Source organism: Stegostoma tigrinum, chromosome 38, assembly GCF_030684315.1.
Source record: "Stegostoma tigrinum isolate sSteTig4 chromosome 38, sSteTig4.hap1, whole genome shotgun sequence".
Classification (NCBI taxonomy): Eukaryota; Metazoa; Chordata; class Chondrichthyes; order Orectolobiformes; family Stegostomatidae; genus Stegostoma; species Stegostoma tigrinum.
In genome coordinates, this window is record NC_081391.1 from 22,891,251 (window position 1) to 22,906,182 (window position 14,932).

At 45.3% G+C, this 14,932-nt stretch overlaps 1 protein-coding gene across 1 annotated transcript in view; it reads right to left on the reverse strand.

The window, feature by feature from the left end:
- The window catches only part of LOC125447199 (SH3 domain-binding protein 1-like), an 86,832-nt gene extending 71,924 nt beyond the window's left edge, over positions 1-14,908 (reverse strand). The window contains exon 1 of the mRNA XM_048521413.2: positions 14,783-14,908. Within this exon, the coding sequence (XP_048377370.2) occupies positions 14,783-14,838 (56 nt within the window). The 5' untranslated portion in view covers positions 14,839-14,908. The remainder of the gene's footprint in view (positions 1-14,782) is intronic.
- Between the last annotated feature and the right edge of the window lie 24 nt (positions 14,909-14,932).

Here is a 14,932-nt window from a genome sequence, read left to right on the forward strand (position 1 = left end):
ACAAAAGACAACTTGCTTTTTTGAGAGCCAGCCTCCAGTGATCTCTGAAAGGAAGGTTGCTTTTGCCACCAGATACGCCTGAGTACCTATCTCCAGGGCTGGAAGGAAGATAGCATGTGAGGAAAAGCTGTTTTGCTGAAATTGCCTTTGCCAAGGGTGTGTTCATGGGATGCTGCAACATTGTCATCATTCTCTGTCCATTTTCACAAATGTGCCTAAAAGATTCCTGATTTGCATCCACAGACAAGGCAAAGATGCTGCTATGGACACCCCAAAGACTACACACAAAGTGCCCATTATATACCTGACAAACAGGCACAGCATGATGCAATGTTATAGTATAGAACACTGCAGTGTCGAAGCAGAGCATTCAACCCATCAACTCCTCTGAGCAGCATCCCACCCAGGCCCAAACACATCCCTGTGAAATAACTGCAAGAGGCTGGTGTCCTAAGTCACTATTTATTTACTGATGCACAGTACATTGCTTTAGCCAGCCAGGAGTCAGTCCTCCACTGAGGAGATTGTAATCTCCTGGTTATGTTGGTCAGCCAAGGCTTTCCTGATTGGCCCAGGTTACCAACTCCAATCAAGAATCTTGTAATCAATGAGGTCAACCTAGTTCCGACCACCACACCCTAATTTCCCATGGCTAATCTACTTAACCTGTCCATTGCTGAACACTATGAGCAATCCACCCTAACCTACACATCTCTGGACTGTGGGGGGGGAAACCGGAGCACCCGGAGGAAACCCACGCAAACATGGGGAGAATGTGCAAACTCCATACATAAGGTTGCCCGAGGCTGGGATCGAACCTGTGTCCCTGGCGCTGTGAGGCAGCAGGGCTAACCACTGAGCCACCGTGCTTCCCCCATATCTAGTCCTCAATCTTAGGAATTAAGGTTGAATTTGTTAAAGACATTAGCCAGATCAATGCGGTACTTGTTTGGGTATCTCTTTGTACGAAGGGGATTGGAGCCAATGGAGAAGGTGAGAGTTCTGTAAAATAAAGCCTGGAAAGTAGATTATTGTCATTGCAAAAAGAGCTGAAACATATTTCTTTGAAAGTGAACTAGTGGAGTAGGTAATAGATATTTTCAAAGCTTAAGAACATTTCAAAGACAGTCTTTTGCTTTGAAAATATTGCTTGAACTGATGGCCTTTGAGAGTGTAAATAAGATTCTTTGATGACTTGTGATACACACAGGTTGGAGGCTGATTGATTCCCTTCTGACTCATTCCTTTACTGGCCACCTAGAAATTTTCAATTGAACCAGGTTGATGATATCACCATTTATAAAGATATCAGGCAGTTTCTAGTTTAGTAAAAGAAAGGAGTCTAGGCCTCTTAATCAACACAGACTAAAGATTTAATAACAATTAAATTTACTCAAACAAACCTGCAAAGACTATTGACCAAAATACTTCTAACCTTTATTCGACTATCTTAAAATTAACATGGGCAAATACAAACTTTTATTGAATGCCCCATGGGACAAATCAAATAACAAATGCAATCCCACAGATTTCCCATTGCCCAGATCTTGCTGCATGTGAACTTGGACTGTTTCAGTGTCTGAGGAGTCATGAATGGCGCTGAACATTGTACAATCATTGGCGAATATCCCCAATTCTGACCTTATGATGGAGGGAAGGTCATTGATGAAGCAGCTGAAGATGGTTGGGCTGAGGACACCACCCTGCGGAACTCCTGCAGAGATGTCCTGGAGTTGGGATGACTGACCTCCAACAATCACGACCATCTTCCTATTTGACAGGTAATCAAGTGGAGAGACTGCCCTGATTCCCATCGATTTCAGTTTTGCGAGGGCTCCTTAATGCAATACTCAGTCACGTACTTAATGTTAAATGCTGTCACTCACACCTCACCCTCTGGAACTCAGCTCTTTGTCCATGTTTGAACCAAGGCTGTAATGGTGTCAGGAGCTGAGAGTCCCTGGCAGAACCTAAACTGAGCGTCACTGTGCTGGTTATTGCTGAGCATGTGCTGCTTGATAGCACTGTTACCGACACCTTCCATTGCTTTATTGATGATCGAGAGTAGACTGATTGGACGGTAATTGGCCGGGTTGGATTTTTTCTGTTTTTTGTATATTGGATATACCCAGGCAATTTTCCATACTGTCAGGTAGATACTAGTATTGTAGCTGCACTGGAACAGCTTGGCTAGGGGAGCGGCAAGTTCAGGAGCACAGGTCTTGTACAATTTCATTTTATTGGTTCAGGGGATGAGGAAGCCACTGACTAAATCAGCCATTATCGCCCATCCCTAATTGTTAAGGATCACCACATTGCTGTGGGTCTGGAGTCACACGTAGGCCCAGACCAGGTAAGGATGGCAGTTTCCTTCCCTAAAGGACATTAGTGAATGAGATGGGGTTTTTCAACAGTTGAGAATGGATTTACGGTCATCATTAGACTCTTAATTTCAGATTGTTATTGGATTCAAATTCCACTAACATCAATCGGCAGGATTGGAATGTGAGTCCCTAGAACATTCCCTGGGTCGCTGGATTAACAGCCCAGCGATATAACCACTGGGACATCGCTCCGCACCATGGAGGATCGCCAGAATGTTGCCAGGATCTATAGCCTTTGCAGTACCCAATGCTTTACCATGGATGGCTTCTAACAGATAACATTTTACAGATTACGCCAGACGAGCTCTTGGTTTATAGTCTTGCATATATTGTATTTACAAAGCTGGGAAAGCTTAACTTGAACAGAAATAATTACATGCTGCAAGTCAGATTGGTAAGACTTAAGTTTCACAACACAACACATAATCCAACATCAACATATTTTAATGCTATTCTCTTCACTCTCTTAAGAATATTCCAGTAGTGTCCACAGCCCAGTTGTGACGCTTTCCATTAGTGTAGGCCTAACTCCATCTTTGAGTTCATTTCCCAAATTGCAATTCTCAATTTGTGTCAATGATATCAAAATGGCTTCATTCGTCTCTGTTTTCAGATCAAAATTCATTTTGGCACATTCGAGAATATTATTGAAAGCTTTAGGTCAGCATCGTCTAACCGTGGAAAAGCTCAGCAGCTGTGTCAGCACCAGCAGAGAGAAAGCAGGTTTCGGGCTGAGTGACCCTTCCTCAGAGCCGAAGCTGCTGCCAAACCTGCTGAGCTTTTGCAGCATTTTCTGCTTTAGCTTCTGATTTAACAGCATCTGCACGTGAGCATTTTCTATCCCAGCTGGCTTTGATTGCGAACCTCTTTGAGATCTGCCACTCTTTTTTCGATTCTCTTCTAAACGTGACGCATTCATTGTTTCTAAGCAATGTCAAAGACTACTTCGTTCTGGGATTTAAAATTGTAAGTTTACTCTTTCAGGTAATGAATGATGCATATCCTTTCACAACCTCTGAGGGTTCCCGTCACACATCGTTGCTGATAGCAGCATGCTGTCAATGGGCCCTTTAAATTTGCAGTGGAGGACTAACCAGTTTTGAAAGCAACAATATTCTGAAGAAGAGCCCCACCTGCCCATCGTTAACCGGTTAAGATGGAGGCAGAGTTAGACACTCCACGGAGCCCCACTGCAGGCCACCTCCTTTTCCTTACTTTCTTTTTCTGCTCTTGCTGAAGATTTTCTCACCAGAGGTGAATCATGGACAGAGTGGGAGCAGACCGAGTGCGGGGTGAGTCCCAGAAGTGAGTCACAGACGGAGCGGGACAGACCAAGTGAGGGCCGAGTCCCGGAAGTGAGTCGCAGACGGAGCGGGAGAAGACTGAGTGCGGGGCGAGTCCTGGAAGTGAGTCACGGACAGAGCGGGAGCAGACCGAGCGCGGGCCAAGTCCCGGAAGTGAGTTGCAGACAGAGCGGGTGCAGACCGAGTGCGGGCCGAGTCCCGGAAGTGAGTTGTGGCCAGAGCAGGAGCAGAGTGAGCATGACTGGCCTGGGAGATGAGCCCAGCTCGGAGGATAGCGCGTGGGTGCAGCAAGGCCTCATGTCCTGGAGCGCGGGGGGCACGGACTCAGTGAGAAATTACTGTAACTTGAAAACTTTAAAGATACTTTTTATCCTCTTTTGGGACTTTTTAAACTCTGTATCCCTCATTAGTCTTTTTTTTCACTATTTCAATTCTGCAACCACAATTAAAGTATCTGTACCTAAGATGGCGCCTCGAGGCCACATTTTAAACTTTGCACTGCACTCATTTCTGTGCACGTGACAGTAAAGGCTGTTCCATTCTATTGAACCCGTTAACTCTGTTTCTCTCTCCACTGATGCTGCCAGACCTGTTGAGGTTCTCTTGCGTTCCCTCTCTGTGCATGTTTCAATCTTATCTCCCTTCCTTGCACAGAACAGTCTTTGTCTTTGTTTGGAATCAGAGCAGATGAATAGATCTGCACCAAGAAAGTGTTTCTCTCTTTAGCTGCTTTTAAAGTTTGCGTCCTTGCTTCCACCCTGCACACTGTCCCTTCTGTGCTCAACAGCTTGCATTCAAATTTAAAATTTTCATTGCTCATTTCACGAGGAAGCTCCAACAGACTGTAGGTCTTCCTGTACTCAGCTAACTGTTCTGACTCATCAGCAATTGCTTTTCCTGTTCAAATTGTTTTATGTATTACTTCACATGGACTTCTTCACTTGAAGTTATCAAGTTTAAATTGGAGAACTGACCATCATCGTATCACTGAGACATTTTAAGCTCTCATCGAAGAGATTGACTTCGTGCGACTCGTACACAAGTGTTCTCCCCAGGCCTCTGCTTTCAGTAGCAAATTCGCCTTCTCTGGTTGGAAGTTGGCTCTTCCCTTCAATGACTCTTCATCAGCTCCTCATGTTTGGCCAAGGCACATTCAGCACAATGAAACAACTGCTGAAATCTAGTCATTGGGAATCAAGGGTTATGGGGAAAATGCAGCAAGAGCTACATTAGATTAGCCATGATCCTATTGGGGGAGCAGGCTTGAGGGGTTGAATGGCCTACTCCTGTTCCTATTTCTTATGATGTGGCGGTGCCGGTGTCGGACTGGGGTGGACAAAGTCAGAAGTCACATGACGCCAAGTCATAGTCCAACAGGCTTATTTGACATCACAAGCTTTCTGAGCATAGCTGCTTCGTCAAGTGACCAAGGAGCCTGATGAAGGAGCAGCGCTTCGAAAGCTTGTGATTTCAAATCAACCTGTTGGTCTGTAACCTGGTGTCATGTTAATTTCTGACCTTGCAGTCATCAGCCACCCTGACTGCTTACCTAGCTTTTCAGGCCTTTTGGTTCTCCATCGGCCTATGCTTATAGCTGTAGGGAGTGAACTGTTAAATTCTTCAACAAGAGTTACCTCCCTGAGGTTACTGCACACAAAATCTACTTTAAGTGTCCCCTGTGCAATGGTCCAGCAGTCAGGTACTTTATCGTACCCTCCCAATCTCTATGCTGATCTGCTCAGTCTGCACCTGTGGGTTTCAGGGGCCAACTCATAAGCATTGAGGATAGCCTTGTTGGCTATTTCCTAATGTGGCAAAGACCTCTCAGAAATCATAACATAAACTTCATGAGCTTTGCCCCTTGTTCTGCTTTGCCTGTGCAGTGTTCAGCCTTCTGCGGGCCATACATCTACCCTGAAATTTGAATGAACAAAATGAAGAATGTGTTTTTCTTGAAATTTTGCTATTGCTTGGACAAGTTTAAACAGCTCTGCACTTGGCTCATAATATCTTCACTGAACTCAACAGAATCCTCTGTCAGATTTAGAAAGAGGTCCCTTTAAAGTGCAAACAAATCAGATCTTGATCCAAGTGCCTTTATTTCCTTTTTGCTAGAATGACACTGTGCTTACAATTTATTTGTTTTGTGTAATGCCCAGTTTGGGCTCCGCCAGGGTCACTCAGCACCTGACTTCATTACAGCCACGATCCTATTGAATGGTGGTGAAGGCTCCAAAGGTTGAATGGCCTGCTCCTGCTCCGATTTTTTATGTTTCCAAGTTTCAGCCTTGGTTCAAATATGGACAAAAAGAGCTGAATTCCAGAGGTGAGAGTGACAGCCCATGACACCAAGGCTGCATTCAATTGGGTGTAGCATCAAGAAGTCCTGGCAAAAACTGGAATCAATGGATAACGGGGGGCAAACTCTGCGGTGTTTGGTGTCACACCTGACACATATTAAGTTGGTTGTTGTTCTACAAGGTCAGTCATCCCAGCTCCAGGACATCTCTACAGGAGTTCCTCAGGGTAGTGTCCTGGATCCTTCAGCTGCTTCATCAATAACCTTCCCTCTATCATAAGGTCAAAAGTGAGTTTGTTCGCCAATGATTGCACGATGTTCAGTGCCATTCGTGACTCCTCAGATACTGAAGCAGCCCATGTCCAAATGCAGCAAGACCTGCACAATATCCAGGCTTGAGCTGATGAGTGGCAAGTGACATTTCAGCCACACAAATGCCAGGCAGTGACCAACTCCAATAAGAGACAGCCTAATCACTGTCACTTGGCTTTCAATAGTGTCACCAACATCAAATTCCCTGCAATAAACATCCTTAGGGTTACCAGTGATCAGAAGCTGAACTAAACTTGCCACATAAACACAATGGCTACAAAAGTAAGCCAGAGGCTGGGAAAACTGCAATGAGTAACAGAATGCTTGACTCCCCAAAGCCTGCCCATCATCTACAAGGCACAAGTCAGGAGTGTGATGAAATATTCCACAACTACACATGAGAAACGTAACACCATCAAGCCCAAAAGCCCTCTTGATTGGCACCATGACCACAAGCATCCACACCCTCCATCACCAACGGTCAGCAGCGGCAGTGTGTACGATACACAAGATCCATGGCAGTAACTCGCCCAAGATCCTGAGACAGCACCTTCCAAACCCATGGCCTCTTCCATCAAGTAGGACAAGGACAGGGGATACAGGGGAACACCACCCCCTGCAATTTCCCTTCCAAGCCACTCATCGTCCTGACTTGGAAAGGTATCATCATTTCTTCCTCTACGCTGCGTCAGAATTCTGGAATTCCCCCCAAATTCAGCAAAAGCAGCAGTTCAAGGAGGCAGCTCATGGCCATCTCCTCAAGGGATGGGCAATAAATTCTGGCCCCACATCCCATGAATGAATATAAATTTAAAAATTGTCAAATGGGTGATTTGGTGGTAGGTTCATTAGAGAAAAGAAAAATTCTTAATAAATAAAACGAAAAAAGGAGTTATTTTTGCTCGTGGGATGTTAGTTCCTGGGCAGGGAAAGGATCCAGAAGGGAAAAGTGGAAACTGATGTTTGTGCTAAATTACAAATTTTCAATGAAACCTTTGTAAATCTCTGAACGTCTTTTGCTGCCAGTGTGACCTATAAAACATTCTTCTCTCTTAATTCAAGCATTTTCATCAGAATTGCTTTCTTGCTCCCTTTTCTTCCTTCTCTCTATTCTCTCTCTGAAATACTCTTTCCTCAATCCTTTCCCTTTCTTTGAAATTCTTGTTCTCACCTATCCTGTTCCAATGGAATCTTTACCAGTGCTGCAACATCTACTTACTGTTCTAGATACTATCTGATGAAGCTATTCAGTGGTGTTATCACAGGCCTCTGAAGAAAGTGGGACTTGAACCCAACTCTCCTAGCCCAGAGGTAGGAACACTACGGCTTGGCCACAACCCACCCACCAACCCACCCAATTTCAGTGCTACAATTATCTCCCAATTCATTTAAGATTAGTTTTAGGATTTACTGTTCCTTAACATTAGATCTAAACTTTATCTTCACCTTCTCAGACACACTTTAGTTAGTGAATTATGTCTCTAAGCTAGTTAAATTTGTTCCATATTGCTGTAAAAATGGCCTCATCTCAAAGCTCGCCATCTCAGATAGATCCCGTTACTCGAGTGCACAAGAAACTTGCATTGGCATGTCCTTTTCTTACATAAACTATTTCTCCCACTTCTAAGTACTGTTGTTCAGGCTTGTTGTCATGCATAATCCCCCAAACGTTTGGTAGCCTGAGACTGGAGAGTGTGCCAATTCCTTTTTAGTCCCACTCTTCCACCAACCACGCTAAATTTTATATTTAACCAGGTTGATGATATGGTCTATTAAATAGTTCAAAGTCGGTATCTGGTTCAATATTGAAATCAAGTCAGCCGACTTCTAGTCAACAAAGGCTCATTACAAACTAACTTACTTAGACAAATATGCACAAACTATTTGCAAACAGGTATGGAATTTTAAAAGAGACATAGCATTAACATGAGGCAAATATCAGAACAGAGCTATAGTCATCTCTCACACGACCCACGAAATAACAAAGGCATGTTCTGTCATAATCTGCCTCAAGGTTTATTGAGGTTCTGGTGCTTCGTTGTCCTTTCCTGAGACTGTGATCTCCCAGATTCTGGAAGCTGCACTCCAGCATGCACTCACAGGCACAACTCCGGCTTTCTTCCAGACAAAACTCGCCCTGGGACATAATGAGGTGTAGAGCTGGATGAACACAGCAGGCCAAGCACCAGCCTACTGCATTCATCCAGCTCTACACCTTGTTATCTCAGATTCTCCAGCATCTGCGGTTCCTACTGTCTCTGATTCAATTTTAAACTCACTGCGAAGCCTCTTCTATCTACCCTGAAGAAGTTGCCCCCCTCCCTCCAGAAAAACGTCAGGGGATCTCTCTCTCATTGCAACTCTCTAGTAATCCCTTCTCCTTTCTCCATCTGCCTCCCCCCTCTCCCTATTTATTTCAGAACCCCGTTCCCCACCCCCATTTGTGATGAAGGGCCTAGGCCCGAAACGTCAGCTTTCCTGTTCCTATGATGCTGCTTGGCCTGCTGTGTTCATCCAGCTCTACACCTTGTTATCTCGGATTCTCCAGCATCTGCAGTTCCTACTATCTCTAAAACTAGCACTGCCCCTGGATTTTCTCAGCAGCTCTAATCTTTCTCCGTTGCAGTAGACAATTACTACTTGTGAAGCCTCAACAACCATTCTTCTGCTGCACAGAACTATTGATGGTATACAGCTTCTTCTGAACGCTAACAGATTGCTGAGTCCAAGAAATATTTCCCAGGTTTTGACTGTACAGAGCAATCCAACAGCCTAAACTTTTTACCAAACACCAACGACACACAACCAATCAGTTGAATTCTGAACAATACAAACATAATAGTCATTTTCTGCATGAAACCTCCTTCTGTCCCTGTCTTCTGATTCCCACTGTCTCTGGCCCATGAACTAATTGTCAATAACACTTGAACTGTTTTGAGTGGCCTATTGAAAATCTTGCAACAAAACGGGTTCCTTCGTCAGTCAGAACCAAAACTTTGGAACTGAAGTGTTAGAATGTTTACTCATTGCTGACTTCAGCAACGAATAAGTTGTATACAACAAAAAAGCAGGATTTCATCACCTTTGATATTCGAGGACCCTGTTGGAGTGTTAATATCTAGAACAGAGAGGTAGACATTCAAAGGGAATCTTTTTAGTCAGAGTCTTATGGACCAATGGCGTACTGTGACTGGAACATTCTTTGATAGGGTCTGGGATAAGTATTTGCAAAAGGAGGAACATGAGGAATGTGACCGAGATGGCACCGAAATAGAAAAGGAGCAGGGTCTCCAGCGAATATGTCATAGCTGAATGACCTCATTTAAGGCTGCAATTTCTGCTATTGAATTCGGGGAGTGAGAGATGGTATTCAACTGGAAATATATAAGTCATCCATCTTACACCATTATTTTGCAAGATTTCCCAGGCACAAAAGGATAAACATTTTTCTCTGCTCCTCTCCAACGCACAAGTAGGAAGTCGATGAATTGCATTTAAGGAGGAGCATCAGGTGATTGAAGCTGGGATCATTCCTTGGGGGCTGGGGAGAGGGACAGGAGATCATGATGCTAGGGTTGGCCATGAGTGCACAAAGATTTTCTACCTGAGCCATTATCTGGTAGTGGTGACTTCATTGTAATTTCAGAGCGTTGATGGCGAGGTGAGGGAGGACAGCCCCGAAAACAGCAACAGGAAGATTAACAGGAGCCTTTGCTTTTGGCCAAGGAAATTCTGAGATGGGGAGTTTAGGACCTTGGTGACATTGAACGCGGCAGCTTGATTAAGAGAGGTTAACAGGGCCATGCTCTGCTTGGATACCAACTCCTCCTCCACAAAGCTGCCCTCACCAGTTTGTGGCTGGCACACTTCCTGTTTGGGAATGTTCATACACCAACTGTCCGGTGTTTCAGTTGGATGTGATGGAGGGATTCCATAATCTCCAGCACAATTCCGACAACGCCTTCGGGCCCACAGGGAATCACTAGTTAATCTCCCTGTGGAGCTGGTTCTGTATGAGTTCCCCGGCCTGGGTGGAGGTGAGGGAGCAGGTGTAGCACTTCCTGCCGTTACAGGGGAAGGTGCCGGGTTGGTGGGAAGTGTGAAGCGAACGAGGGAGTCACGGAGAGAGCGGTCCCTACAGAAGGCATATGGGGTGGGGAGAGAAATATCTCTTTGGTTGTAGGGTTGGGGTGTGGATGGCGGAAGTGGCAGAGAATAATACTCTGGATGCGGAGGTTGGTGGGGTGATATGTGAGGACCAGGGGAATTCTGCCTTTATTTTTATTGGGGGAAGGGGGTTGAGGGCAGCAGTGCAGGAAATGAAAGAAATGTGGTTGAGGGCATTTTTGATCACTGGACGGGGCAATTTGAAGATCTGGAAGTAGGAGGACATCTGGGATGTGCATGAGTGGAACGCTCCATCTTAGGAGCAGATGCGGCTGAGGTGGTGGATTTGGGACTAGGAGATCACATTCTTGCAGGAAGGTGGGTGAGAGGAGGTATAGCCAGGGTAGCTGCGGGAGTCGGTGGGTTTGAAATATACATCGGTGCTGAGATGGTTACCGGAGATGGAGACAGAGAGGTCCAGGAGGGGAGGGAGGTATCAGAGATGGTCCAGGTAAACTTGAGGTTGAGGGCGAAAGGTGATAGTAAAGTTTGATGAACTGTTCAAGCTCGTCATGGGAGCATGAGGCAGCACCGATACAGTCATCTATGTGGCAGAGGAAGAGGTGAGGGATAGTGCCAATGTAGCAGAAGAGGGACTGTTCCACATGCCTTATGGAGAGGCAGGCATTGCTCAGACACATACGGGTACCCATAGCCACCCCTTTGCTTTGAAGGAAGTGGGATCATACCATCCCACCAACCTCCCCATCCTCCTCTGCCACTTCCAACACCTACAATCCGACCCCACCAACAAAGAGATATTTCCCTTCCCACCCCTATCGGCCTTTCGTAGGGACCGCTCTCTCTTGTCTGCTCCAACCCTCCCTCTCATCCCGGTCTCCTTGACCTGACACAACCTGCCCATCTCCTTGCCCACCCATCTGCCCCAACCTTCCCACTGACTGATCCCTACTACTCCTACTTGCATCCCCGCCTAGCGCCATTCCACCTACATTCCCCCTCTTCCATCTATTTATTTCCCACTTCACTTCCTCCTCCCCAGTTCTGATGAAGGAGTCTAGGTCTGAAACATTGGCTCTCTGCTCCGCTGATGCTGCCTGGCCTGCTGTGTTCCTCCAGCTCCACGCTGTATTGACTCGGACTCCAGCATCTGCAGTTCGTGTCAGCCCCAGTTCCATGGTTGCATTGGAGAGGGAGCATGCAGTGTCTGTCAATGCTCTCAATGCCTTGAGAGAAAAGTGGGCAATGTGGGGGAATACAATGCTTTATCTCACCCTCCACCTCCATTTTGAATTAGTCCCATCCCTCTATCCCTACCCATCCCATCTTCGATGGCTTGCATTCCCTTAAAGGGCAACGCGTGAAAATATTTAATTGGCTAAATGGGTCTTTTACTGATAGTGGTTTCTAGTTAGAAAAAAACCAACCTCACAGTGATTTTGATGGTGGGTAAGTCGCTCAGTTGTGTGTGATAGCACTTCTGGGTATAAAATCAGGTTAGCATTCTTATGGTGCAGGTTCACGTCCCAGAGAGTGTGTAATAATATCTCTAAATGGGTTGATTAGTTCAAGAAAATAAAGCAGACCTGGGGTCAGGGGGTTGGGTGGACTCACGTGCCACAGTAGTGGGGTCCCTACCTATGAGCCTAGGTGTCCTGGGTTCAAGTCCCACCTACTCCAGAAGTGTGTTATGATATCTCTGAACAAATTAATTGGAAAGAATCACCAACGGCTTGCTGGTGTGGATTTCTGGCGCCTCATTAGAGTCAGTGCTTGGCACAAGTTAATTTGAAAAGTACCAAAACAGCTCAAAGTGGCACACTCTACAAACTTGTACAGACATAGTCCTATAAAAAACACACAAAGCAGAGCCAGAGAGGTGTCTGCAAGGCTGTCTGTCCCAGGCTGGGCCCACCTTTAGTAGTGGCTTTGTTATAATGGTCGACAATAAACGACGCTCCATTCCAGTTGGGTCTCCTGAGTTACTGCACTCACAAAGCAGACTGTGATGGAAGGTCGTGCCTGTTCAACCTTTGCTAACATCAATAGAGCACACCCAGCCCTATGTCACCACAGAGGCATTTTCCCAGTTCCCCACACAACAGGCATTCTGTGACTGATGCTCTCCTGATAGTGAAAGGAGAAGCTTCAGTTTTGCAAAAAAATGAAAGACCTTGCAAGGCAAACCTTGCATTTCTTTAGCGTCCTACACAACCACAAGGCATTTCACATCATATATATATATATATATATATATGTATCTATATATATATACATATATATATATATATATATATATTGTAGGAACCATGCAGCCAAAGTGCACACAGCAAGGTTTCACAAACAGCAATGCGATCAATAAAGACAAGATCCATTTGAAGGGTAATAAAATGTGAGGCTGGATGAACACAGCAGGCCCAGCAGCATCTCAGGAGCACAAAAGCTGACGTTTCGGGCCTAGACCCTTCATCAGAGAGGGGGATGGGGTGAGGGTTCTGGAATAAATAGGGAGAGAGGGGGAGGCGGACCGAAGATGGAGAGAAAAGAAGATAGGTAGAGAGGAGAGTATAGGTGGGGAGGTAGGGAGGGGATAGGTCAGTCCAGGGAAGACGTTTGATTTGACGATCCATTTGAAGGATGTTAACATTGGGTGATAAATACTATCCAGGACACAGGAGGAGGCCGACTCTCCGTTTATTTCATGGTGTGGAGGTGCCGGTGTCGGACTGGGGTGGGGCAGGTCAAAAGCCACATGACACCAGGTTATAGCGCAACAGGTCTGTTTGAAATCACAAGCTTTCGGAGCTTTTGGTACACCTGACGAAGGAGCAGCACTCCGAAAACTTGTGATTTCAAGCAAACCTTTGCTGTGATGACAGTAGGAGCTGTGACATCCAGTCAAGTTACAGATATGATCTCGGTTCAAGGTATCATCCTACATTCTTAATACTTTCTTGAAACTAGATTTGGCATCCTAGTGTGGCAATGGCCTAGTGGTATTATCACAGGACTCTTAATCTGGAAATTCAGGAGATGTTCTGGGTGACCTCGGTTCAAATCCTGCCATGGCAGATGGTGGAATTTGAATTCAATGAAGATTATGGAATTAAGAGTCTAATGCTGACCACAAAACCCATCTGGCTCGCTGATGCCCTTTAGGGAAAGAAATCCATCCCTGGCCTACATGTGACTCCAGACCCACAGCAATGTGGCTGACTCTAAACTGCCTCTGGGCAATTAGGGATGGGCAATAAATGCTGGTCTACGCAGAGACATCCACATCTCATGAGTGAGTGGCCTCACCCCAAATTCTCATGGTTAAAGGGTACGGGAAGAGAGTGAGAACAGGAGACTGATCAGCCGCAATGATATTAAATGGTGGAGCAGGCTCAAAGGGCTGAATGGCCTATTTTCCATGTTGCTATGTCTGATTTCATAGAGGACTCCTGCAGGTCACTCACTGAGATCCATCAGTGCCAGCCTCACAGTTGCTTCAAGGAAGAGGTACTTCTTTAAATATTAAAGACGGATATCTGCTTTTTTAATCCTCAAAGCTGGAAACCAAAGAGCCTCAGTCAGAATAAATATGCCAACATAGCCCGTCGCTGCCCTTAAACACCCAAAGGGCAATTGAAAGAGAGGCTTCCACACTGTTTCCATCTGAAACATGGCCCTGAATATATTAAATCATGTGGGGAGGCTTAAGCAATAGGTGAAGGATTAGTAAGGCCTTATGGCCCATTGGGTCCATACTGGCTAATGGATCCCGTGCAAACTTCCTGAATTGGGAACACAGGTTTAAAAAATTGGGTGTGCCAATGGACTTTTCCAATCGAACTTGGCATTTTAAAATCCTTGTCCACTGGAAGATGGACAGACTGACCCAACGGCCAGTTCTGAGGTAGATTTATCATCAGTCTGATCAACATCACCCTCGCACCCCACGCTCCCCCCAACCCAACTTAAACACTGACTCCACATCGTTACCTCAATGTTGACAGCATGTGTTCATTTAAAATGTCAAAGCAGGGTCTGAGGGTGAAGGAGGGGAGGACTGTAGATATGTTGAGCATTAACCCGTGAGTACAGTTAAGGCACTGTAACAAGACCATAAACAGCAAAAGGAATCGATCCGAACGTCCCACAACTCCAGCTGCACATAGTCAAACAGTATATTATTTCAGTTTTCACCATCCAACTGCGGTCAATGCCTTTCTTTAATTGTCACAAAAGAGCTCCACTTGAGATAAATATATTGACGAGCCAGCTACTTCCTAATTTGTGTATTGCAAAACCAACAGGCAAAAATGCTTTTTAAAAATCTCACTTACACCAAACTTCTATATGAATCTTACCTGTTTGCAGTATGGTTCGCTAACTGCAACATCCGATTAAACTGTTTCTTCATCATTTTCAAAACTGTTCTTTTTTCTTAAATATATAAACGTGTGTGTGTTTGTGTACTTTAGCTCAGCTGTACTAGGAGCTGCTCCTTTTAGCACCCG